We start from the raw sequence: 27,759 nt of genomic DNA on the forward strand, positions 1-27,759 counted from the left end.
CCCTGATGTGTTATTGGATTTGATTTGCCAGTATTTTATTGAGTATTTTTTGGATCAATGTTCACAAGTGATATTGGTTTGTAGTTCTCTTTCTTAGTTGTATATTTGTGTGGCTTGGATATAGTGGTAATTGTAGCCTCTTAAAAAGAGCTTGGCAACACTTTGAGGAGTATTGGTATTAGCTGTTCTTTGAATTTCTGGTAGAATTCTGCACTGAAACCATATAGCCCTGGGCATTTTTTGGGGGGGAGGAGTTGGGAGGCTTTTGATGACTGCTTCTATTTCATTAGGGGTTATAGGTCTATCTAAATTGCTTATCTGTTCTTGATTTAATTTTGGTAAGTGATATCTAACCAGAAAATTGTCCATTTCTGTTGAATTTTCAGATTTTGTGAAGTACAGGTTTTCAAAGAATGACCTGAAGATTCTCTGGATTTTCTCAGTGTATGTTGTTATGTCCCCCTTTTCATTTCTTATTTTTTTTTAATTTGCATGTCCTCTCTCTGCCTTTTGGTTAGTTTGGATAAAGATTTATCTATCTTGTTGATTTTCTCGAAGAACCAACGCTTTGTTACATTGATTTTTTTTTTTTTTGTATTGTTTACCTTGTTTCTACTTTATTGATCTCAGCCCTCAATTTGATTATTTCCTGGTGTCTACTCCTCAGGGGTGAGTTTGATTCTTTTTGTTCTAGAGCTTTCAGTAGTGCTGTTAATTTTCTAATGTGACTATTTTCCAGTTTCTTCATGTGGGCACTTAGTACTATGAACTTTCCTCCTAGTATTGCTTTCAAAGTGCTATAAGTTTGGGTATGCTGTATCTTGATTCTCACTGAATTCTACGAAGCTGTAGTGCATTGTTCAATATCCATGAGTTTGTAGGCTTTCTGCAGTTTGTATTGTTGTTGAATTCTAACTTTAAAGCATGGTGGTCTGATAAAATACAAGGGTTTATTCCAATTTTTTAGTACCTATTGATATTTGTTATATTGCTGAGTATGTGGTCGATTTTAGAGAAGGTTCCATGTGGAGCTGAGAAGAATGTATATTCTTTTGTCTTTGGATGGAATGTTCTCTAAATGTCAGTTAAACCAAAGTGGGTCATAACTTCTGTTAGTTCCTTTGTTTCTTTGTTAAATTTTTGTGTGGAGAAGCTGACTAGTGTTGAGAGTCAGGTGTTGAAATCTCCCTCTGTAAGTATGTGAGGTTTTATGTGGGATTTAAGTTCTAGTAATGTTTCTTTTACGAATGTGTGTGCCTTTGTATTTTGGGCATAGATGTTCAGAATTAAGATTTCATCTTGATGGATTTCTCCTATGATGAATAAGAAACGACCTTCATCTCTTTTGATTGATTTTAGATTAAGTCTAATTTGTTAGATATTAGGATTGCTACACCTGCTTGTTTCCTAACCCTTAACTCTGAGGTAATGTTTGTCTTTGTACTTGAGGTGTGTTTCTTGTATGCAGCAGAAGGATGGAATCTGTCTTCATATTTATTCCGGTAGCCTATGTATTTTTGTAGGTGAGTTAAGACCATTAATATTGAGGGATATTAATGACCATAGATTGTTACCTTGTTTGTTTTGGATTTGTTGTTGGTGGTAGTATTATGTGTGGGGTTCCCCCCATTTTTCTTTTGGCTGTTGGTAAGGTGGGATTATCTTTTGCCTATGTTTTTGTGGGTGTAATTGACTTCCTTGGGTAGGACTTTTCCTCCCAGAACTCTTTTTAGGGCTGGATTAGTTGGTAAATATTGTTTAAATCTGGTTTTGTCATGGAATATCTGGTTTCTCCATCTATAGTAATTGAAAGCTTTGCTAGGTATAGTAGTCTGGGCTGGCATCTGTGGTCTCCTAGTGTTGGTACAGTATTTATTCAGGACCTTCAGGCCTCCAGATTTCCATGGAGAAGTCAGGTTTAATTCTGATAGGTTTGCCTTTATATGTTACTTGGCCTTTTTCCTTTGGTGCTCTTAATATTATTTCTTTATTCTGTATAATTGGTGTTTGTTTGGATTATTATGTGGCAAGGGGACTTTTTTGTGGTCCACTCTATTTGGTGTTCTGTAGGTGTCTTGTACTTTAATTAGTATGCCTTTCTTTAGGTTGGGAAAGTTTTCTTCTATGATTTTGTTGAATAAATTTTCTGCACCTTTGAGCTGGGTTTCTTCATCTTCTTCTATACCTATTATTCTTAGGTTTGGCCTTTTCACAGTGTCCCATATTTCCTGGATATTTGTGTCAGGGATTTGTTGGACTTAATATTTTCTTTGGTCAATGAATCTATTTCTTCTAGTGTATCTTCAATGCCTGAGATTCTCTCTCCCATCTCTTGTATTTTGTTGGTTATGCTTGCACCTGTAGCTTTACCCAGCTTTTCTATATCCAGCATTCCCTCAGACTGTGGTTTTTATTTATTTTATTTATTTTTTGATTTCTCTATTTCAGGGTTCAAACCTTGCACTGTTTGAAGTGTTTCTTAACATTTTTAGTTTGTCTTTTCTTCCATTTCTTTAAAGCATTTTCTCATTTCTCCTTTTAGGGTCTCTATTATCTTTATGCAATTGTTTTTAGGGTTGTTCTCTTCTGCTTAATTTGTGTTGGTGTGTTCAGGTCTTGTTGGTTGGGCTCCCCCATGGGTGCACAGGCTCCAGATTTCAGGAGACTCCAAGCAGCAAACTAGAAAGTTCTATAGCTGACTCCTCTGCCTTCTACTCAAGCATGGTGGGAACATATTTCTTTTTAAGTTGTTTCTTGTTTAGAAATGTATTAATAACTTAAAAATAAGTTATTTTGAATTAAAATTTATGTTAATTTAATGCTTAATTCATGCTCACTGAGCATCATAATAATTATAGCCCTTAGAGAAAAGGGCTATATATGCATAGATAGACTAAATTCAAATGGGTTAAAATGTAGAACAATGGGAAAGGTCCAATTAAAAAAAATCTAATGCCATATGCAAGGCATAACATTCAAGACATAGCAGAAAATCACATCCACTGTCTGAGTTGATAGAAAACAAGATGATGTTCAGCTGGGCAGAGTCAGAGATGGCTTTATTAGAGTTTTGGCTGCCCTGTCAAGTGACATTGATTTTACTATATTCCAGATGGCAGGTTGGTTCTGGATTTCCTGTGCATGCAGACATCCACGGTGTTTTAATTAGGCACTTTGGGCATTCGTATCTCTCATATGAGGAGCTCTCTTGTGTTTCCAACATTCAAGACAAGGAAGAACTCAGGGATTCCTTGTAATTTTACAACTCATGCACACTCTTTAAGAGACCAGTTTCTTGTGTTTCAATGTCTCATATCATTTAGGGAGGGGGCTGAAGAGGAGTGGTTTTGGTGGCAATTGGGAACTTTTGATGTCATTTGTTTGTTTGCAGAGTATAGTTATTCTAGAGCTTTTAGAGATGAGACCAGGGACTTGTAGGACCAGTGAGCATAGTGAAGATAGAGAGGACCTGGCTATCTTAAATTTGGAAGCCTTCAACAGTGGAAAAATTCCCAGGGCTAGAAAACTGGGGGGACATGTCATAACCAACACTAGAAAGATGAAAATAAATAATAGTCTCAAACTATGAGTAGAATTCACATATGCTAAAAAAAATCAAACTATGTAAAACAAGAGAAGGACTCAGCAGGTCTGTAGCAAGATTAGTCAAATTATCCATTATGTATCCTTTCTCATCACATTGACTCCTTGAGTCTAGTTGTATGAATTTTAAAATTAGTCATGTGTCTATAGCTGGATGCTTTTATGCATCCTGCCTGGTCCTGCAGTTGCCTATAAATCTCACATTTAAATTAACCCATTTCTATGAATCTTCATATTGCCAACTGGCTGTTGCTTATCAGTAATGCTCTGGCATCTTCCTCCTCCTCTGGCATCTTCCTCCTTTTCTGGCACCAAATGCTGTTTCCCTGACTACCTTCTTTTCTTTTATACCTTTATTTGGATTTTCTGACTGGCTCTATTCTACCTGGTTATTGGCCAAATCAGCATCTTTATTAACCAATGGCAATAAAACATATTCACATCATACATAGGGGGCATTCCACATCATCTCTCCTTTTCTTTCTAATTAAAAAGGAAGGTTTTTAATTTTAACATAGTAAAACCACATTTGGCCAAATAGGTATCAAGCAAAAATTATACTTACACTATTTAGTCTATTTGCATTTAGTAAAAATTACAGAAACTGTGAGTCTAAATTTTAAATCTATTATATCTTTTTTCATAACCAAGGAAAGCTATAATTATAACTGTCTAGTTTTTACCTCCATCAAAGACCCCAGAAGAATATAACATTACCTAAGTAAACAGGAATTTCATTGTAAGCAATTTGTAAACCTCTAGAAATGACAGAGATATCATGTGTTTTTGGTGAACATGATTGAATCATCTAAGATTTTGACTGTAGCAAAGTAAAAGTAGAGAATAGCTTCACATGACTATGAAAATAAGATAATTTTTATTAACTCAGTTAAGAGGTGGGGAGGAATAGCTTGCATCCTGTGGGAGAAGCATTTTTCTAATGATTGCATTCCCACCCGAGAACCTCTGCTTAACCAGCTTCACAGTGTTTTATTAAACATGGAAACTGGTGAAGAATTTTTATTAACTTTTTTTTTTTGAGTAAATATTTGCTGTGTACTACTCTGTTCTAGGCACTGGTGGTAGAACCTTGAGCAAGACAGTTTCCTAAAGGGCAAGTGTATGTCAAAGATGCTAAGTGAGGAAACAAATGAGAAAAATTGGCACAATGTGAATATATGAGTGGGTATTCGGTGGTAGGATGAATGAACAGATGTTGGCTGGTGGGATGAACCAAGGAACTTGACTAAGGTGAGATTTATAATGAGAGTGGAAGATCTTGTTTAAGATGGAGGGGGTGAAGCCGGGCATTGGTGGTGCATGCCTTTAATCCCAGCACTTGGGAAGCAGAGGCAGAGGATCTATGTGAGTTCGAGGCCAGCCTGGTCTACTGAGCAAATTCCAGGACAGCTCCAAATCAATACAGAGAAACCCAGTCTCAAAAAAAAAACAAAACAAACAAACAAACAAAAGATGGAGTGGGTGAGTGAAGTGAGGAAGTGAGGGATAGGAATGAATCTTAAAGGCAGAAGAAAGAGATCCTGGGGAATAATAAGTGAATTCTGGGTAGGGTATGCAGATGTCTTCAGAGACAGGGGTGTGCTAATGTTTTGATAGTGCACCAAGTGTGATGGGAAGCCATCAGTGATACTGAGCAGGGAGCTGATGAATTAAGTTCACACTTGAATCAGATCATCTGCCTGCTGCAGGGGATGTTTCCACAGGAACAAACAAGAACCATGTTGATGGTCCAGGTGCACCAGGATGTGCTCTGAACTGGGCCTGGCACAGCAGTGAATAGAAGTAGGTAGAATTTGGTCTTTATTTTGCAAGTACATTTGAAAGACTTTTCAATTTCATACAATAATATGAAAAGAAAGCGCAAGGATGGTGTCAAAAAAATTGGCTTGATCAACAGAAAGTGAGCAAATGGCTAACTGGCATAATGAAGATTAAAAAAAAATGGCTTGGAGGGTGTTGTCTACTTTTCGAGTGGACCTGCTTAGTGGTGATGCAACTGGTATGTAAAGGCAGGGTTAAGTGGAGGGGAGTATTGCATGGGAAATAAGATTCCAGGACACCGTATAGGCTAATTAATGTTTATTCAGGGAGAAATCACTTACACCAGAAACAGATGACTACCTCAGGTTCCTGCTCCAAGGATTCCCCTGGATGCTCTCTGCAACCAACCAGTAAGTAAGAGGGAGAGCTGGGGTCTGGGATCCCAGACCTAGACCCCACAGGTCACTCTGCACACCCCCATGGGTCTTGTCAGTGCAACAGGTGCAGGCTGTGAATATCTCACTACAGAGGAGGGCAGGTGCAAATTGTGGGCCTTTCAGAATGCTGACATGAGGCTACTGACACTGCTTAGCTTTTGGTGCCTTACAAACTATGCTCTGCACAGTTGAGTTCTGGGTATTGTGGTGATATATTATTTATGGTTTAATAAAGCTTGCTTGAGGGTTCAGGATACAAAGACACCCACAAGCTACAGAGATCAGGCAATGGTGGCACACACCTTTAATCTCAGGATTCAGGAGACAGGCAAATGGATCACTCTGAGTTCAAGGTCACCATGGCATACACATGAGTGAACAGTAACAGAGCTCATGCCTTTGATCCCAGCATTTGGGATGTGAAGACAGGAGTGATATGACTGAGTGGACAAAGGAATTTAAGGTAGGAAGAGACAGGAACTCAGAGATTTTTACCTCTGAGGATTCTTGGAGATAGCATTGTCTCTGAGGATTCATGGAGACAGGATCAGCCCTTTCAGCCTGAGGTTGAGGTAAGAGCTAGTGGCTGGCTGCTTTGCTTCTCTGGTCTTCAGTTTGAAGCTTAACCCCAAGTATCAATCTCTGGGTCTTTATTTTTCGTGCTATAGGGTATGATGCTTGTAGCCCCCAACTCTCAAGCACAGCATAAGGCTAGGGAAATGGTTTTTGGATTTATTATAGGCGGAGTTTTTAGTTTCTTTCCTGGTATGTGAAGACAACTGTGTATCATATTCACTCTCCATGGAGGTATCAATGTATCCTACTGTGGAGTATCTGTAAGAGCTACACTTGAAAGATTTGAAGAAGCAATTCTAAAGAGCTCTCCAGCTATCTTTATTTGTTTGAAGGGCATACCAAGGCCAGCATGCCTAGTCCAGATAGAGGATAAATCTAAAATCACTCCCACCTGCCATAGCCTCCATTAATTGCTGCCTAACCCTCTTCCCTTAAAGTGATTCAGCATCTAATTCCAGGGTGTGCACACTGGGGAAGCTGCAGAAGGAACTCTTAGAGATATACAGTAATGGCACAAAACAGCATCTGACACTTGCCTGGTTCTTTCTCACTTTCTTCACTTTCTCACTTTCTCAGATTCAACTAGTAGTGTCTAAAGGGTCTGTAATCCATAGTGATTCAGCCCACATAGTGAAGGATATATGTGGGGAGTATAATAATCGATTTGTGTAATCTGCTATTTTATATTTAGATTTCTCCTTATTTATATAAGAAAGGTTTCATGTACTTTACAACATTCACTTGCATTTGACAAAACTTGATTCTTTAAAACTAGGTTGATACACATCAACTTCTGGTGACTGTTAGACTGTGGTGTCCTCTTCCTCTCTTCCCTTTGGGTGTTGGTAGTTCCCCTTTCCATGTCTCTCATGACTCCACACTTTTACAACAGAGGTCAAACATTACAGTTTCTCCTGGCCCGTTAAGACTCAGTAGGAAAACTGAAAATCTTAAACAAGCCTTTGGTGGTGAGGGAAGGGGTATTTATGTCTGATTTCAATGAAGTTGGGAAACAATGCTTCCTTTAGTTTTTATGTGGTTAGCCATTGTAAGGAAACAGAATTTTTAGTTATTTGAGGTTTTTGTTTTGTTTTGGTTTTTCACCAGAAACAAGCAACTTAAAAGACACACTTGGGTGCTATTTACCTGCTTAGTTATCCACACAATCTCTACCTTCATTTTGTCCTTTAATAACACATTTTTACCATATCTCAGAGGTTTACTAGCAACACATTGAATTACTTGGCATTATATATAACTTTTGTCTCCCTTTAAGAATTTATGATCTAGGCTTATGAGTATATTAATAACAAAAATCTAAGAGTGGAATAATATACAGATGTATGCAGTGTAAATTTGATAGGCAAACACCCAGACAACACAGATCTACAATCACAGTTCTCCAGTGTGGCAATTTCTCAGGGCCTGCAAGGATTATTTTAAAACTGTGTTTGCTGCCTGCCACTCTGCTACCAAAAATAAGCTGGTCTGAAGGAACTAAGTGTGAGAGGACATTCCTGGAAGCTGTTTCATCCAAGGCCATTTGTGACAAAGCATTCTTGATTTTTTTTTTCAACTTCATCCAAATTCCGCTGATATATGTCAACAGAGCTGGGTCTTTTCTTTTTTGAAAAAGGCAAATTTACATCCTACTGCCAAATGAGTAGTTGAAAAACTTATGTCAGCTGGTGCTTTGTCTCAACCATTTCAAAATCTATGACTGAAGTTAGAGACACCAAACAAACTACATTTTACAGAAGTATTTTAAGGGGATGGAGAAAGGACTGGTAGTGAATGCAGGTGACCCCTCACAGTGTACACACACACACACACACACACACACACACACACACACACGGAGACAGGGAGGGAGGAGAGAGAAAGGGAGAAAGAGAGAAAGAGACTCGTGCTGGAGCCAGTAAGGCTGAAGTCAGGCAGGTTATCTCTGAAGTCCTTTAATAGACTGGTGACCTTGAGCAGTGTGGTGGTTTGCCAGTCTAATCCTGGGTCTTCATCTATGGAGTTAGCCAAAACTGAATGTTTCCAGGGCCAGCTGCTGTGTCAAAGTCATTAAAGTGCCAGGTCAGTGAAAAGTCACAATTTATTTGCATAGACATCTTTCAGGGTATAAATCCAATGACTTAAGAATTCAGACTGCCGATTTGGAAAACACTGCTAGGTCACAGGAGCGCAGATTTCTGTACAGCACCCTGTGGGAAAGAGGGGTGGGGGATCCCCTTCACAAAGGAACCAACCGGGCCTGAAGAGTTGAGAATTTGGACTCAGACTGAGTCAAATAGAGGTTAAGTGTTTAGCTCCTTCTCCTGGGAAGGAGGCAACATCATTCATTACTGCAAGGATGGAGGAGACCCACAAGCCACACAATGGGGCATTGCTACAGAATGTGACCCTCCAACTTCTGAGGCATCTGAAAAATGTACAAACCCAGGACGCCTACTGCAGGGGACAGGGACAGGGCAACTGAAGGATTCAAGGGCAGCGGGGGCGGGGTGGGGGCGCAGTGGGATGACGAAGGTTCCAGAGGCTTCTGTTTGAAGGCTCTTGGGATGCAGAATCCTCTGAAGGGAAAGGATTGGGATCCCCAAATAACAGTGGAGCAAAAAGCAGTTACAGCATCAGTCTCCACCGGCCCTTTCCCGCGCGCCTCTGTTCAATGGGTTCTTGCACCACAGGGATACCTGCCTCTCCCTCATCCCCACTCCCACGCGGGTTTCCGCTTGGCCCATCGCGCCCTCATCAGGCGGGTGTCACGGAATTCCCCCCAGACCCACCCAGTAACGGTTTTTGGATCAGTAGCTTCCGACCCCTCCCCCTTTTCCTAGCTCACTGGAGCCGCAGTGCCGGGCGCTTCAGAGAGGGGCAATCCGCCCCGGAACCGACGTGAGCGACCCGGGGCGGGGTTGGTGGAAGCGGCCCAGGGATCACCCAGTTGCAGCCCGGTCCTCTCTGCACCCCACACCTCCTTCTCAGGCACGACTCGCACCCCCGCCCCAGTCCCGCGCCTGTTCCCTCCCAGCCTCCGTGCGCATCTCCGCCCCTCCCCCCCCCTTCGCGCGCCTGGCACGCGCAGCCGAACTCTGCGCCGCCTCCATCAGAGTCCAGCCGGCGGCTCAGCCGAACAGCCGCCTGTGCCGCCGCCGCGCCGGTCCTCCGTGTCCCCTCCCGGTCCCGCCCTCCCAGTCCGGGTGCCCCGGACCTCGTTTCCCGCCCTCCTCCCTCCCCTCTCTCCGGCCTTCGCTAGCGCTCTCTCTCTCTGGCTGCAGTCCGCGCCCAGCCCGCCACCGGGCGGGCAGGAGGGCGGCGGCGGCTCCACCATGAACGAGGAGGGGAGCAAACGGTGTAGCCGGATGGACAGCCGCGATGCCGAGCCGCCCCTGCCCCCGCCGCCTCCGCCCCCGCCGCCTGGAGAACCGGCCCTGGTCCCCACCTCCCCACGCTACCGGCCGCCTCTGCCCGCTCCGCCGGAGCGCACCGCGGGGTCGGGCGAGCGGCTGGTAGAGGTGGCCCCGTGGCGCAAGGGTGCAGATGAGCTGCCGCCGCCGCCGCCTCTGTTGTCCCGCGACCAGGAGGTGTCAGCGGCCGGCGACTCTTGCGAAGGTCCGAGGCGCCTTTCGGAGGTGGCGGTCCCCGAGGCAGTGGCGGAGAAAGGCGGCCCGGGGCATCCTGAGGTCGGCGCGTGCGGAGAGGGCGAGCGGCGGGGCACGGGAGACCAGCCCGAGACACGCTCCGTGTGCAGCAGCCGCAGCAGCAGCAGTGGCGGCGGTGGCGACCAGCGCTCGGGCCATCAGCACCAGCACCATCAGCCCATTTGTAAGATCTGCTTCCAGGGCGCAGAGCAGGTAAGGCCAGGGACCCCAGGTCTGCTGGCGGTGAGCCTTTTCAGCACCGCGGACAGCGCACGCCTCGCAGAGGCGCCTTCCACTCCAGTCCCTTTTCTGTGAGGGCAGATAAAAAGTGTCCTGGTAGCAAATACCGAAGTCAATTTAACCTATACTTTTCCCCCCTCTACCCGATTTTGCAGTCTGTTACTCAGGTGCTATAATGGTAACATTATCAAGCGTTTCTTGTGAATTACTCAAAGTATTTTTGTTTATAAGTAGAATCAAATCTATAAAATGCAAAGGTGAAGTCTGTTTCCTATGAATGTGTCCGTAGAGCCTAGTCTTGGGCTACAAATGGGGAGTGGGGTGGGACAAGTCATGCTACAATATCAAAAGAGGGTGTTTCCTTATTGCAAATTATTAATGCAAAAGGCGCTACAGTTCTGCTAAAGGGAGTACTTTAAGAGAAAGGCTATTGTAACCAATTGATGTACTTGAGTTTTGTTATAAACACATTTCAAAAATTATAAACACTATTACAGGCACATACAAACTTTCATGATAATCATCACGCAGGGGAAAGATAATGCATCGCCCCTCCAAAGTGTGTGAAAACACTGGGTTTAATGTATTTAAAAGTAAGGAAGTTGCATAAGAATATGGAGGCTTTCAGAAATATAATGCCCCAAGTCAATATTTATGATGCTGCATTTAGAAAAAGGAAAAACATAATACTACCATGAGCTGCTTCCTCCCCCCCCCATGCACTTCTTCTTCAGCAATGATTAGGAATAACTGCAGAGGAAATGCATCTGACCATCCACTTAAAAGTTATTAAAGAGATTTAATAGTAGAGCTTTCTCCCGAGGGTATTGGGGGATATGTCTTGCAGACATTTTGTATGTCAGTGGAACATTTATGTCATAACTCTAAGCACTATCTTGGAAACAGTTTTTAAGACTTTAGTATCATTCCCATCAGACATATAAAATTTTAATTTGGTTTTCTGGGATAGAGCTTGATGCTTGTAGCCTTCTGGGTAAACCGTTTAGAAGGGAAAGAGAGTTCAGGTTTTTTAAAGCAGAAGCAGGAACAGGAATGTTCACAGTAAGCTATTTCCTTTTCAGGGTGAGTTGTTAAATCCCTGCCGATGTGACGGGTCTGTTCGGTACACACATCAGCTGTGTCTTCTAAAGTGGATCAGTGAAAGAGGCTCCTGGACCTGCGAACTGTGCTGTTATAGATACCATGTCACAGCCATTAAAATGAAGCAACCTTGCCAGGTAGACACAGCTCTTTCTCTTCCAGGGATAATTTTGTTAGCAAGGGTACACTTGACTTTCATTTTTGCTTAAGCGATCCCCTTAATGCTACTTAGGAATATTTAATGCAAGTTGAAGTAAGCTCAAGATTTAGAATTTGTGGGATGTGCTTAGAGAAAGCTACAACAGTCTATCTGAGAAATTCAAAGGACATTGTAACAAAATGATTTCCTTCACAATTTGTTTTTTACTGATCAAATTATAGCCAGTTCCATTTCTTAAAGAGTAAAATGTTACAGAATTTGCTTGTGTGTTTTATTAATTAGAGATGTTATACAGCTTATTAACAGACAGTTTTACATTTATTTAAACTGCGTGGAGCTCAGTTTATGGACATGTAGAAGGGACACATGAAATGGCTATTTAGTAGTGCAGAAACTTCCAGGTGAATCTGTCAACTCAACTCTTGAGTAGCCTTCTGAATCCTTAAGCTTCTGCTCCCTGTGAGTTATTTACCTGTGTTAATTCTTGGTGGTATTTGGTTACATGGTGGTGCGGGCATGTTCCATGTTTCAACAATGCTGCTGAGATTGTACACAGTTTCAAACTTTTGTGTAAAAAGTCACAACACAGGGACACAGTATCCTTGGCATGCAAATGACCCCCCAATACAATTCTCTCTCCCCACCCCCTTATTTTTCTTGGTGGAAATGACTCAATTTTTTTGAGTAGGTTGATGGAGTCTAAAATGAAGAATGTTGAGAATGATATCTAGAGCAAAGTGGGGAAACATGTAGCAGACATCTGGCAGGGAGATTCAGCAGCCATGAAGATGCAATGAGAAAGTGGAGAGGGGAACACGATGGAACACAGCAGCCCCTGTATGTATCTAAATTACCAAACCCAGTTTACATTGAGCTATGTAACATGCATGGCACTGCAGTGTTCCTGAAGGAACCCAGAATGTGAATCATTATTGCATTAATAATTTAAATTTCTTAGTATTTAATTGGTACCTTATTTATTTATTATACAGTTAATTTGCATCTCCAAGAGCTGCATTTAAGGCATGATTAGCAATCATGAAGTGAAAAGGGGAATTTCTCCACTTTAGGCTTACAGGTTACTTGACAAGGGGAAGCTGATGTAAAGAGAGGTGTGGCCATACTGAAGTCAGCACATTTCTGACACCTTTCCGAGAACTTCTGATTGCATGAGTTAATGGATCTACTTATGCTGTCCTGTTGGAGCTGTGTACAAAGTGTCACAGCATGGTGGACATTGTTGTTTTTCTGATGAGTAGAATAGACTCTAGGTAAGACAGGAGTCTGTGTCTAGTCATGAGCCTAGTGAGAAGATGTGTGGAGCTACAGTGGAATGTTAGATATTTCAAAAGCTTTAATTGAGAGCTACTATATATTCATTCCTATTGATCATTAATTTTGCAGTAAATAGAAATAGGCTCTTCATGAACTCTAAACAGAGGTAAAAGTCTAGGCAAATAATACCAAAGTTACAGTAATTTTGTTGTTGTTTGTTTTTGTTTTTTGAGGCAGGGTTTCTCTGTATTGCTTTGGAGCCTGTCCTAGAACTTGCTCTGTAGACTGGCTTTGTAGCTTGACCTCAAAGTCACAGAGATCCTCCTGCCTCTGCCTCCTGAGTGCCGGGATTAAAGGTGTGTGTTACCAACACCTAGCTTAATATAGCAATTATTTTAATAGAAGCAATTCCCCAAACACTTTCCCTTCAAAAAATCGAAATCCCCCCAATTAAAACAACATTACACATGTATTTAAGTTTAGTTTTGTTATGATACACACGTATATCATTTCGTGTATACATATAAACACACATACACACACACACAGTGATCTGTGACATTATCTGATTATTACACTGAGATGGAAAGTGATGTTAGAAGACGGTTCATAAGAATGCTATGCTGGTATGTTATTGCATCTTGCAGAGATGAAAGAACTGTGTGAGACTACCCTCAACACATACAAAGCTTGATGCTCCTTTAAAGGTGCCAGGGATTGAACTCTGACACTTCCACATATGAGGCAAATAGTCTACCGGTGAGCTACATTCCACAGCCAAGCCTGCTAACCTCACCTAGCTGGAATTGGTCATGAAGACCCAAAGAATGGATTTTTAATGCCCAGATGATGGGATAGAGCTTGGTTCCCAGCTTGACATCTTTAATATGGAAGAACCATAGCCTGAGTGGTTCATGTTCACTCTGGCTCTTAATACAAGGTCCATGGGAGTTACCAGTCAGTCATCATCACTTCCATGTTCCCATGGCCTCATATAAAGCTACCTCCTCCAGGGCAGAATCAAACAGAAAGCATGTACATGGCTCATCCTTTCACTGTCTGTCTCTGTTTCCTAAGCATAGGTCCATCGCATAGCTATGAGCAGTCAGTTCACTGGACGAGAACAGGATAGAGAATAAGCAATAATATTGAGCAAGGAGTATTTATTGAGCAGTTAGACTGTGGCAGCCACTGTTCTAAATGCCTTACACACAGAGATACCAATATTTAGTCTTTGTAGCACATTAGTAATCTGAGCAGTACTGTTATCTCTACATCATACAATGTGAAACTAGAACACAGCCAGTCTCTCCTAGGAGTATATCAGGATTCTAACTCAGTCAATCTGACTTCAGAGTCTACAGTCTTAACCACTATGTTGGAAAGTTCTTCTCAGTCTTCTGCCTGTCTTGATGTTTCTGGGTCTTTAATGAGTAAGACTTGACGTAGGCAGGATCTGGCTTTCAATCAAGTCTCTAAGAAGGATTAGAAAGTCTTTGGCTGTATCATGAACTTCCTAAATTCTAAGTGATTTAAAAAGTCACTTTAACTATCTCACTGGCATCTGTATATTGACTGAAGTCAGCTGGGGAGCTTTGTTTCACACATGGAATCACCCAGAACTGTAATCCAGAGGTTTGGTCTTGTCAGAGCATCCTGGGTGGTTTGCCCATTTGACTTGTTCTTGGTGGTGACTGATTGGGGGGTCCAGTCTGGAGATGCTCACTAGAACCTGAATTCTCCTCCCAAATACTGTGGTTCTGGCAATATGGTGTCTGGGTCTTAGGAGGATAAAAGTGAGCATTACAAATCTATTAAGGCTGAGCCTTGGAAGTGACATGATTTCACATCTGCTGTGTTCTCTGATCTAAAGCTAATTTAGTCTCACTCTGACTCAAGAGACAGGCAAACTAACTCCACTTCTTGGAATCAGACCTGTTTTAAAGATAGGCCATCTTGACAGTGTATAGTGTGACTAACCTTCCCACCCCAATCTCTCTATTGATCTTCATCAGGTCATGTGGACCAGTGGGCATTATTATGACTTCCCCATTGTGGGCTGAGAGCTGAAGGAGGCTGTCAGTGCATGGAAGCTTGATTTGCCCTTGGTGTTTGATGAATTTCATTAAGCACTTTCCAGGAGTGTTTATTACCATCATGTTCTTATTGTTCACAGGGAGATGGGGACAATGATTTCCAGGAAACAGGCATATGTGCACAAAACATGCCACAGAGTGCCATGTAAAACACTTTAGTTTTACTCATTTTTTTTTCTCATCAAGATTCAAATTCTCCCACTTGCTTGCCTTATGTTTCAGTTATGCTCAGTGGTAGAACCTAGGGGAAATGGAGCAGATACATTTACACTTTAATTGTTGCATCATTAGTAGTAGGAGTTAATTAAGACATTTGAATTGATTCAAATGCATTTACCTTCCTTCTTACTTACAAAATCTATTTATTAATACATCCAAGATGATACATTAATGGTATTTTAAGAGTAAAAGCTAATTCTGTTTGGAATCACATAATTATTCCTGAAATTTGAGATGCATGAGCATATAAGATCACATTTACTTCAAGATGTTGGTGACATTATAAACCGATGAAGCCACGTTTTAGCTTATGAGTGCTGTTGGTGATATGCATCTTTGAGGAGATAACATTTAGGTAATATGCTGGTGGGACACTTTAACCTTGAAGTAAAACTGTCTGAAGTGTTTCTAGATTAAAAAAACATACATACACAAGAATTCCTAACAATATCGTTGTATATACCAGTTAACTTATACTAAATAGTCTTTACCCTTATTTGCTCAGTGTGTGTGTGTGTGTGTGTGTGTGTGTGTGTGTGTGTGTGTGTGCATTTGTGTGGTGGTGGTGGTGTGTGTTGCCTGTGTGTGTGAGCGTGTCTGTGTATGCATTTGTGTGATGTGTGTGTCTCTCTGTGTGTTCATTTGTGTGTGTGTGTGTGTGTGTATGTGTGCATGCATTGCGTGCGCAGGCGCGCCATGGTATTCTTGTGGCTGTCTGAGGACAGACCAGTTGTGGCCATTGGTTCTCTTCTTCTACCATGTGAGTTCTAAAGGTCAACTCAGGTCATCTGGTATTGTTGCAGGTGCCTTTGCCTTCTGAGCTATTTCTCTATGAATGACTTATCTTCTTTAAAAGGGAGATCATGGTGGTACCTATTCTGGGTGTTATTTTGTACATTAACTTCATAAACATATGTGACATGCTTAGAATGGCTGTTCTTTCCCCTTGCCTGTCATCATTATTCAACCTGCCTAAGAGATAGAGGTTTTGTTCCCTTCTGATAAGAGGTGCTTCTTTTTAACCCCTCTATTGTCACTAAATTGCCTTAAAAGGTAACTGGCCAGCATGCAAGCCTTAGTTCTTTCCCAGCCAGAAAGACTCTCTTTCCATATAACTCTTTAAGTTTTACTTTTAACTAATTAATACCAATTGTATAAACTTATAGGGTACAAAGAGATGTTTCAATACTTGGATACATTGTAGAATGATTAAATATGGTTAATTGATGTATTCACCACATCAGATATTTTTCTTTGTGGTTGGATTTTCTAAGACATGGTATTTTAGCTCTCAATTGTTGTTAACAATGTTGTTGACAACACAGGGCACCAGAATTTACTCCTTGGATCTAACTGCAGTTTCATGCCTAGTGACCACTGTCTCCCATTTTTCATACTCTAAGCAATCTCATCTTCTGATAATTGTCATTTTACTGGCAAAAGTATCAATATTTTGTGTATCCCACACATAAGTGAAGTTACATGGAATTTGTCACCCAATTCCAGGTTTATTCCATTTAACATGAAACCTGTAAGCTTCATCTATACTGTGACAAGTGACAGGGATTTTTTTGTTACTTTTGTTTTTTTATTTAAGACTAAATAGTGTTCCTTTATGTATACATATCATAATCTGTAGGTATGCAGATTGCTCTGTAACCAGGTGATTGTGAATTCCATGTCATTTTGTTTTTTCCATCTTTTTCAACACCATTCTTCACCTACATTTTTACTTCTTGCTTTTTAAAGCCAAGACACATCCCAGTTTCTAACTAAACCCATCATCATAAATTATTAGCAAATCAGTATTTTTGAAAGCACTGAGACATACTGATCTCAGTGTTCTAAGCACAGTCACAGTTCAGATGTCCCTCCCCATGAGGCTAATATACATCCATCATGAGTCTCCTTGTATTTGGAGATCTGAGATTTGGAGAATTTAAAATGTGGTTATTTCACTGGATAGCTTTACTCAAAGTCAGAGAGCCATTGGGTGGATCGTATGTAAGCAGTCAGTGGGAAGTTAAGGAGGCTTAGAGGTTGTTGGATGGTAATGACACAGAGTGGCCTTGTAGAGCATCACAAAGCAGCACATCAACAGGGAAAGAGACACCCTTATGGGAGATGCCATTCTGTATATATGTTTCTCATACTGATAAATGAATAAAGCACTGTTGGCCAATAGGAAAGGAAGATAGGAGGGACTAGGAGACAAGGAGGAAAGAAGAAGTAGTAAGGAGGAGTCAAGATGGAGAGACTGGGGAGATTAGATGCCTGCCCCATTCCCCAGTAAGATTAGAGCACGTGGAAGTACTTCTATTTAACAGAAATGGGTTAATACTTAAGACAGAGCTAGCCAATAAGAAACTAGTACCTGGCCAACAGCATTATATCAAATACAGTGTCTCAGTGCATTATTTGGGGCTGGCGCCGCGGCAGGACAAGACCAGGCGGTGGGCAGAAAAACCTTACTCCTTACAAGACCCTCCCCCCAAACTCTCCTTCCTCCTCCACCATTACTGGAACAGAGGAAAAGATGTGCTGTCTCCTGGGCCTGTCTGCCTGGGAAAGGACTGAGGCTTGCATGCTGGCCAGTTACCTTTTAAGGCAATAGCTCCCCAGCTGTTTTCACTCATCATCCTGGGCCACAGTTCTTCTCAGAGCAGTACGAATAATCTGAAAGTCACCCACAAAAGGTAAAGGACACAGAATTATTTTTCAGTTTTAAATCTCCATTACTGAAATACGGCAGTCCACCACACTAGGTACAGATTTGCAGAATTTGTATTTATCTTGCCCATTGTTGTAAGGTCTGACTTCTAGACCTATTTATGAGACGTGCCTAGAACCCATTTATTCTTAAATGGGGTAGGAGGCGATACTCTTCCCTTCAGTGAACCTCATAGTTAATATAATGCACTAAAAGAAGCTGATGAATTATCACCAAAATTACTTGAGCTTTTGAAATTTTATTAATAAAACGAGAGAGCATGGGTCCCATCAGCCTAACATGCTTTTCCTAGGAAACATCTCCAGTGCTGGCTCATGGCAATGTTAACTTGTCCATGTGTGTGCAACCTTGTCTCTATTTGAGGTTTTTCTAACTGTTGCTCTCATTGATGTTTTCATGGGTTCAATAGCAGAGGGGGGAGGAGGCAAAGCTTTTCATAATCATGCCCAATAGCAATAAGATGATGTTCAGACATGTATTTCAGATTTGTATGCTGGTATAATTTGTAGGCAACTAAAAATGCCAAGATAAACAGGGAACACACCACAAGGCAGTTTGTTCACCTTAGAAACTGGTCTGGTTCCATGTATTTGCTAATTCTCAAGTCCGGTGATGTCACCCACTAGACAAGATTGATGATGCTCTGGTGAGTGAATTATGTAGATGAGCTTTGTGCACTACTATAGCTGTGGTGTTTACTGTTCATCACTGTGTACTGTTGATTCTCCAAATTGTCCCAAAGCCAGATGTCTCTGAGACAGAAGAAAGGGGAGGGAGGAAGAGAGCATTTGGGGGCTTTGAAAATCCTGTACAGGGAGAGGCTGAGGGACAACATAGATTATGTAGATGAAACCTTCCAGAAATTTGTCCTTTGCATGCATCTGCTGTTCTATATCTTAGATGCTTTAAGGTATATCTTCCCTTTGTTTTGGTACTTTTTCTCTTCTTTGCTGTCTGTGCTGTTCATCATGTAGCTGCCTCTAAAAGAAGAGGTTCTGCAGCACAGATGTGGGTGGATCTATCCCTCAAAGCAAGTTATGGCGGCAGAGACAGTTTGAGCAGGGGACTACAAACAGAGCTCCAGTGTGTCTTCACTTGATACCCGGATATTTAAACCAGAGGGTCAGAACAGAAAGTTAATTAAACTCTGAGGGGCATCATAGGCACCACACCAGCTTGGAAACAGCCACAGACACCATATAGATAAATGGACATGACTGTATTCCAGGGAAGTTTCACTTAACAATACTGGAGTTTTAATTTTGCTTAATCATAATGTTTCAAGGAATGCTATTTCCTCGAGCTTTCCCTTCCTCTCATTTTACAATGTAAAAACTTGCAACATATACCCAAAACAATTGCAGAGCTGGCTGGGCTCTGTGGTGGTCAGCAGTAGTTAAAACAATGGACAGACTTGTAGACTTGGGTGTCACTTACATTGTCACATGGGCAAAGAATTTTCAGTTTTACTGTTTCCAACTTCAAGTAAAATCATAATGAACTCACATCATTTAGAAGATGGTGACATTTCAGCTTTATAAAAGTATTAAATGTTGACCATGGCTAATTATGTAACCCATTATTACTTCCAAACAGTTTCTTAGTTTCTTCAGACCACAGGAATAGTTTCACAATCACCAGAAATGGAAGACAGGGCCATGGAAGCCCACAGCATCCTTGGATCAAGCTGTCCTCTCATTTCAGTCAGCCCTGGTACACATGTATGGAGTGCTAGTGGGCCAATCACAACAGAAATTCCTCCAGCATCTGCCACTCACCACGTGTCCATAGTTCCTTCTGAATGTCCTGATATTGAATCCCTCCAGTTTGCTTAGGTTTTTAGACCTGGATTTCTAATGGGGCATGCATAGTCTTGAGTTGAATAAGTTTTAGAACAAATCACAGAATAAAGCACAATATTGCTTGAGATCAAATATCTTTGTGGTCACTTCTGAGCATTCAGTGAATACTGGTATTAGGAATGAATGAGTGCGTGGATACATACATGAGTGAGCATTTTAGCAAAGCTCAAGAAACATCGCAGTTCTGTCACTTCTGCAGTTGAGACTTGCTCTCAAGGAATTAAAGTTGCTTTCATTACCGAGTATTTTCCATTTGTTTTCAGAATATGCCTGAACAAATGTTTTCAGTTTTTTAGACCACAACAAAAAGCCTCAAAAGTAATAAAGAGATCCATTTTAAAACCTAGATTTTTTTTGGGGGGAAGCTTCCAGTGAGATATCCACTCTTTAAAAAAACTTCAAGAAAGACTCAGTGACAATGGAAATGCTATGTGTGTCACACTTGCTTTCTTGAGACTGTCACTGGTTGAAAGGTTTCACATAACAGTTGTTCAGGGAATTTGAATAATTTGTTGGAAATCTCACCCTGTGATCATGGATGTAAAAGAGATGCTATGAAAGTCTACTGGATATAAATGAAATCTGCCACCTGACTGAAAACAAAGAAATACATTTCTTTGATGTGTGGTTTGCACCACTGTAACATAAGTTCAAAGATGATTTTTGGCTGTTGGGTACACTACTGCAGCAAAGGGATATCTAGCAGTGGGCAGATTATTTCCTCCTTGCTCATTTCCTGCTTTACCTTTCGAGTGGCTTTGCTGTGCTGTGACTAAAGGGATCAGAACAAAGGAAACTCAGCTTCCTTCTATTCTTGGACCTTCTGAGAGTAGAGAGGATGACTCGGAGGACAAACTGGGAGTGCATTGGACCATTCAGAATGGCAGAGAGTGGCCTGATGAGCAGATAATCACTACAATTACAAGGAAATGCATGGCCAACTCAGAGGACTCTGCTGAGAACAACTGTATTGTGGTTTGTACTTTCTGTATCCTTGGATATTTGACAGCGTGTCCCCTGTGAGCATAGCTCATAATTCAACAGCTGTGCAATGTGATTTATGCAAATGAAGTTTGGTATCAGTAAAGGTGGACAGCAAACTGTTGTGTGGGAGGGTTTGAAGAAAGCCTGGAAGGCCGGAGTGCAGGCAGAGGCAATGCAGGGGCTTGTTAAAGAGACACTTCTTATTCCACCCACCCCTTAGGTTGGACATGCCACGTAAACTTACATCTAATAACCTACTCTGTTTCTATTTTCATCTCAGGTTAGTTCATTTTGATTAGTGACACATGGGCAATGTGTTTCAATCGGAATAATGGAGGTTCTTTCTTAATGTGCTCTTTGTCTTGCTTCTCTTTTTAGCCTGCTGATTATTTGCAAGTGTCCAAGAGCTTACTGTGGGATGCGGGTGGATGGGCTCCTCAAGTGTCTAGCAATTATTCCAGGAGGTCTCTGGGTACTTGGCTATATATGGCCTTGCAGTTGTGCCAAATGGCATCTTCCTCCTCAATTACCATCATGACACTGAGTAACAAAATAGTTCAGATGAGTAGGGAACTATTTCAAGATAATACAGAGGCTCAGTAGGGTTTGTTGAAAAGATTTTTAGGAAAGGGTAGCAACTTTCACAAATGAAGGGGGACTTTATGTTTTTGTGAAGAACATTTCAAAAGCTATGATATTAAACTTCTCTGTGTTACATTTGCATATTTTATGTGAATATGCATTTAAATGATTTACTACTTTTTAAAAAATAAAGTGTGTTAAAAACTCATTAGGTGAATAGAAAAGAGGGCATGGTCTCTTTTGTTATTTGTTTTATTCTTGGCCCATCTCTTCCTTGCATTTCTGAGCATCATCTTTGTATCATTTTTATAAGGGGAGGATAAGTAGGAAACTTTCAGCGAATCTTCAAAACCCTTGGAGAGAAAGGAAGGGGAAGAGGTGGTGCCTTTGCCTGTGTGGTGTTCCCCAGGACCAAGAGTGCCCAGCCCCAGACTTAGAGGCTGAATTGAATTTTGATAGCACAGCTTCTTCAAGCTTCCTGATGTGCCTTCTTTCTTCCTCCCTCCCTCCCCCTCTCTCTTCTTTCTTTTCTTCCTTTCTTTTTTCTTTCTTTCATCTATCTTTCCTCCCTCCCTCTTTGTTTCACCCCTCCCTTCTTCCTTCCTTCTTTATTTTTTTTTCTTTTTTTATTTTCATGGTAGCTGATCAGGAATAGTTCAGTAGCTTCTGTGGATTTCATTTTAGACCAAGCCAATGTGAGTAGTTTAAAAAAGTGAAAACTAAACCAAACACATACAATGCTAGGCTAGCTAACAGATTGCAAGGACCTTGTCTGAAATGCGTTGGGTAGCTTTGTGCTATGTGGTTCTCTAGCTACGGAGTACAGGACACATAGACACTGAAACCTTTCTGAGTGATTTGCAAGGATGAGTTGAGATTACCCCTTTATCCTAAGGCTCTTGCTCTGACCTGCTATGGATGAGGCTAGTATCTATTGCAGGAAAAACATGAAAAGGAATCCTGCCTCTGTGTTTTGGTTATGATTAAGTTCCATTTTTGTAAGCTGCAAGGAGGAAAAATGCCACATATTTCTCAAGTTGCTTATATGAAATTTTCCACCACCAAGTCATCACAGGTGATGCAGATCATTAGCACGGCAGAACATGCTGATAGTTTGGGAATGGATGTGTGAAGATTAATAGTGTCAACTTGACAAAATCAAGAACCAACTAGGAGACAAGCCAGTAGGCATGCCTGTGCAGTTTTACCTAGATTAAGTTAGACTCTGGGAATGTCTGTGTAAACGTACATGGTTGAGGTTGGAGATGCTGGAGATGCCAGGAACATGGAACCTTCTCTTAAGAAAGTAACAGGCCCCAAGTAACAATGTATAGGGAAGAGGATCTCTCTCTCTCTTTCTCTCTCTCTCTCTCTCTCTCTCTGTGTGTGTGTGTGTGTGTGTGTGTGCATGTGTGCTTGCTATGGGCAACAGCTGGAGTTGTGGGTGTGCTACAGGCAACTGCTGGAAGTGAGGGTGTGCTACAGGCAACTCTTGGAGGTGTGGGTGTGCTACAGGCAACCCTTGGAGGTGTGGGTGTGCTACAGGCAACCGCTGGAGGTGTGGGTGTGCTACAGGCAACTGCTAGAGACCTGAGGATGCTCACCTCCTTTCAAGCCCAGGTGATTTCATTAAGAGCCCCAGATGTTGTACTTGCAGCTGTAGGATTTGGTGTTTTACTTGCTGGGATCTGGTTTTGCTTTGGTCTGATCTTTGCTTTTCTCTTACTCTTCCCTTTTGGAATGTAGTTGTTAATTCTGTGCTTTCATAAATTGAAGTGTACAATTTGTTTTTGAGTGTGTGAGAACTCACAGTTATGATATTATTTGAGTCTCATATGTGAGGATTGCTCTTCCATCTCTTAAAGAGTATTGGAAATCTTAAAGGCGTTGGAGGCTTTCAAAATTGTACTAATTGCAATTTGCATTGTGGGAGTGACATAAGACTATGGAGACAAGGGGTAGAAAGCTATGGCCTAAAAGTGATGTATTTCAACATCGAGTTGATACAGGGTGGAGTTGTGATGACTAATAATTGTCCATTTAACAGAATTTAGAGTAACATAAGAGACAAGCATCTGGGCATGCCTGTGAGGGACTATTATGATAAAGATAGTCTCTGGCCATGCTTGTTAGGTTAACTGAGCTGTGAAGATCTACCTCACATGTGAGCTGTGGTTCTAGCCTGCATAAAATGGAGAAAATGAGCTGAGTGGTAAACTTCATCTTCCCCTACTTCCTGATGAATGACACAGTGTGACCAGATGCTTCAAGCTCCTGCCACCAAGGGTTGCCTACCATGACTGGCAATAGTGTGAATTGTCAACTTATGAAGTCCAGAATTACTTGGGAGATGGACCCCTGGGCATGCCTATTGGGGATTATTTTTAGTTAATTGGTGAATGCAGACCTGTCGTAATTGTGGACAGGGCTACTCTCCGATGAAGGGATTCTGGATTTTATAAAGTTGAGGATAAAACAAGATGAGCATTAGCTTGTTTTCATGACTCTCTGCTTTTTAATTGTGATAAGATGTGTCCAGATTGTTTGAGCTTCTTCTGCCTTGGCTTTCCTGAGGGACTGTACCCTTAAATTATGAACTATAATAACTTTTGATCTTAAATTGATTTTTGTCAGGTATTTTGTTATGGTAGCAAGACAAGTAATACACATATGTTTATTTTTGGCCTGGAAGGTAATTTTATGCATCTCCCAGAGGCAATCACAGAATATTCCATCATTGCTATTTTCTACTATAAACTATATAATCAATACTTTGTGATTGATTATTTTTCATTTATTTATCAATTACCACTTCATTATAAGCACTGCCCTAAGCCCTGGACTTGCCAGGTTTTTTAAAGCCAGTGAGGGCTCTGATTCTAGAGCTGAGGTCATTAATAAGAGTGACAGAAATTAAGCATAAGGCCTTGTTTATTGTATATTGTGCTAATAATTCTATGGGAAATAAATTAGGCATGATGACTAACTAAATGTTTAGGTGCACTGGACACATTCTCAGATATTTTTGTGGATGTGTCCCTGAGAATGTGTCTGCAGAAACTGACATTTGAATCTACAGGTGAAGTGAAGCACAACATCTCTCTAATCTGCATGGACATGTCCAGTGAATTGGAGTCCTAAGTACAGCAAAAGGGCTGACTATCCATTGGAAGGAGAAGCAATTCCACCTATCTGTTTCTAAGTCAGGGGATTGTTTCTTGCCATTGTATTTGAGCAGAAGCATTGGCTCTTCCTGGATCTTATGCCCTCTGTCCTTTGTTCTTTTGAATGGTAGATGTTCAGTACATTCTTTCAGTGATCCTGGCTTTAAGGCCTTCCACTTCCACCTGGGATATCAGCATCAGCTCTCATTAACTATCTTAGGATCTACCAGTCCAGTTATATGAATGCGTTTCTTTCCACAAATCTCTCAGCACACACACAGACACACATACATACAAAATCACAAACAGACCCATATAAGCACACAGACATACATACAAACAGATAGACATATACACACACATAAGAGAGACATATAAAGGAACACAAATACACCCATATAAACACACAGACATACATACATAGACACGAGCACGCACGTGCGTGTGCGCACACACACACAGACCCATAACACAGATAATACATACCAAAACACTCATGAGAGAGACATATAAAGACAAACAAACACTCATACAAACACACAGACATACATACATAGACACACACAGATAGACACACACACACAACTATTACTACTACTATTGGTATTGCTTCTCTGGAAAGTCTCAACAAATCTTCCACATTATTTCAGGGCTTGATGAAATAGATCATGAAGTACTTGAGTAGAGTGGACATTGATAGAAATAAAAGAACAAACAAACAAATAAATGTGAAAGAATAGCCTACCTCCCAAGAACACGTCAAATAACTATGTAATTTTCTTCCTTGAAAGAGAACTCTACTCCTTCCTTTGAATATGAACTATACTCAGTGATTTATTTCCAAAGAATAGAAGAATGCATGGTAGAAAGGGAGGAAGGAATGGATTTCTGCTTGCAATGTCTAGCAAACATTGCTTTAGTCATATCATTAAGGTTAACCCTGGGAGGGAATGATAGCATTCTCAGCGATAGGTCACCTCTAAAGCCATACCCAAGTACAGTTATTTTCAGAATAAAAACAACACAAGACACAACAAGTTGGTGAGAAGCCTGAAAGACACTTCCGCAGTCCTTCTTAAAGTAGAAGGAAAAACAAAGAGGAACATCTGAGACAAGAGAAGACAAAAGAGTATGATGACTAAAGAATCCAGGTTGGAGGCTAGACTAGAAAACAGAGACAAAAAAGAGACAGTGAATTATAAAGTATAGCACCTAGTCAACACAACACTGGTGTGTTAAAGTGGTGGTTGGTTTATCAGCCACAGTGAATACGCATCAGCAACCTGACTGATTAACAGGAAAACTGAATGTGGGCTACATGTGAACTTTGCAACAATTTTGTAAACAAAAGCAGTCTAAGATTAAATTTTTTTTTTAAAGAAAATCAAATGGCAGGGAGAAGTGTGAGCTTAGCTAGATAGGGGGATAGGGGATTTAGGGAAGTTATAGGATATGACATCATGGATTAGAGTCTGATATTGATGATGAAGTTGGTTGTGATAACCATATGAAGTGTACTCTGAGGGAGGAACAAGAAAAACCGTGCTCTAACTAGGAAGTAATGGGGTGTTAGAGGAATGAAAGAAGTCTATGTAGCTACAATTCTGAGTAAGGAAGTCTTGGCGATGCTATGGAGGAAGCAGGGCTTCACCTTGTCAGGCAGAATTCATAATTCATTTGAAGAGCAAAGGGAAGTACTAAATGTTTATCAGTCTCAGGGTGCCAAAGGTCTCAGTAACCATGCATGTATACTTATGTGAGACTCACTCTAATACTATAGTGGTAACAGTGGATGCCATTATCATTTGTGGACACACTGCTGAGGAGAAGGAATGGAAGCATGGATACTGATAGAAAGCTTTGTGTACAATAGTTGCTTGTATACAATGATTGCATCAGAGTTATAAGACAATAAAACCCATTTGAAAATGCTTTGGGCTTGATGATAAGACTTTGGAATGAAGAGAGTGCTGTTACATGATCTTTGTTTCAGTGCCAAGAGGTATCTATGTCTGTGAGAAAATATAATTGATCGGGGGTGTTTACCTGCATGGTGATAATGTGGGTATTCCATAATACACCCCCATGTACTCCTTTATATTAAAGAACCAGAAAATTTGGAGTTCTGACTCTCATATGGTCCAAGTGTTTTAGACAATACATTTTGGCCTAATGTGTCCTGAAGAGTGTTGTAAGTAGAATTGAGAAGAACCTGCACTCTCCTTTTGATCAAGCTATCTGTTGATTTATAGTGTAAGATATAATTGTTTATGGTGATGTTAAAGTCTTCTATTTCCTTTCTAGTTAAAGTAGATCTTTGGCATTTCCAACTGTTAGTTTGAAATTGTCTGTTCTTTATTCAGCTCTATCCATTTCTCCTGTATTTTAGGGGTCTGGTATTGAATGCCAAACTGTTCATAAATGTTATGTCATCCTATACACCAGTCATTTTATCATTATATAATACCCTTTGTTTCTATGTCTTAGTCTATTTTTAGTTCTGTAACAAAATACCATGTTTAGTAGTTTGAAAAAATAGAAACTTCTCCCCACCTCCAACCCCCACCTCCCACCCCCCCATACCATTCTGGAGGGTCATAGTCTAAGATTTAGGCTTTAGGCACTCACAGCTTTGTTGTCTGATGATGGATAACTCCACTGGAGAGTGTGGATGCTGTGTCCTCACACAAAGGTGAGAGGAAGAGAGAGAAGCCTCCAGACCTTTGACAAAGGCCTCAGTTCCATTTGGGAGGGCTCTAACCTCATAACTTAACTATCTCTAAATCCCTGCTTCTTAGTAGTTACACTGCTCATTAAATTTTCACATACAAATTTCAGGGGAACTATCGTTCAGAACTCTACCACTCCATCTCTATATTGCTTTGTCTGATGTCAGTCGGTCCACTGACTCTACTTTGATTGCATGTTTCCATGATATATTTTTCATCTTTTATCTTCCCATCTACTTTGTCCTTGAATTTATATTGGATCTCTTAGAGAGATCCTATAGTTGTATTATTAATTATGGTATTTTGGACCTATATGAAGTAATTCCTATAGTCAAAATTTATAAAAATCAACATGTACGTGCTTTGTTACACTCTGAATATAAAACTTACCAATTTAGAGAGTCTAAGCTTATACTCTCAGGGTTCATATGTTCTTAAATTCTCAATGGACCTTCTGTGAATACATGTTAACTTATATATTCATACAGCTGTCCTCATCTACAACTTGTGAGGGAACTGTTTGGATTTAATTTTTCTTAGTTTGTCCTTTCGTCATCATGCAGGACCTGGT

General features: G+C 40.9%; 1 protein-coding gene across 1 annotated transcript in view; it reads left to right on the forward strand.

The window, feature by feature from the left end:
* Window positions 1–9,648: 9,648 nt before the first annotated feature.
* Marchf11 (membrane associated ring-CH-type finger 11) overlaps window positions 9,649–27,759 on the forward strand; it is a 96,899-nt gene continuing 78,788 nt past the window's right edge. Inside the window, exons 1-2 of the mRNA XM_051182590.1 lie at window positions 9,649–10,258; window positions 11,368–11,523. Coding sequence (XP_051038547.1) covers window positions 9,734–10,258; window positions 11,368–11,523 — 681 coding nt within the window. The 5' untranslated portion in view covers window positions 9,649–9,733. The remainder of the gene's footprint in view (window positions 10,259–11,367; window positions 11,524–27,759) is intronic.

The sequence above is a fragment of the Phodopus roborovskii genome, unplaced genomic scaffold (genome assembly GCF_943737965.1).
Source record: "Phodopus roborovskii unplaced genomic scaffold, PHOROB, whole genome shotgun sequence".
Classification (NCBI taxonomy): Eukaryota; Metazoa; Chordata; class Mammalia; order Rodentia; family Cricetidae; genus Phodopus; species Phodopus roborovskii.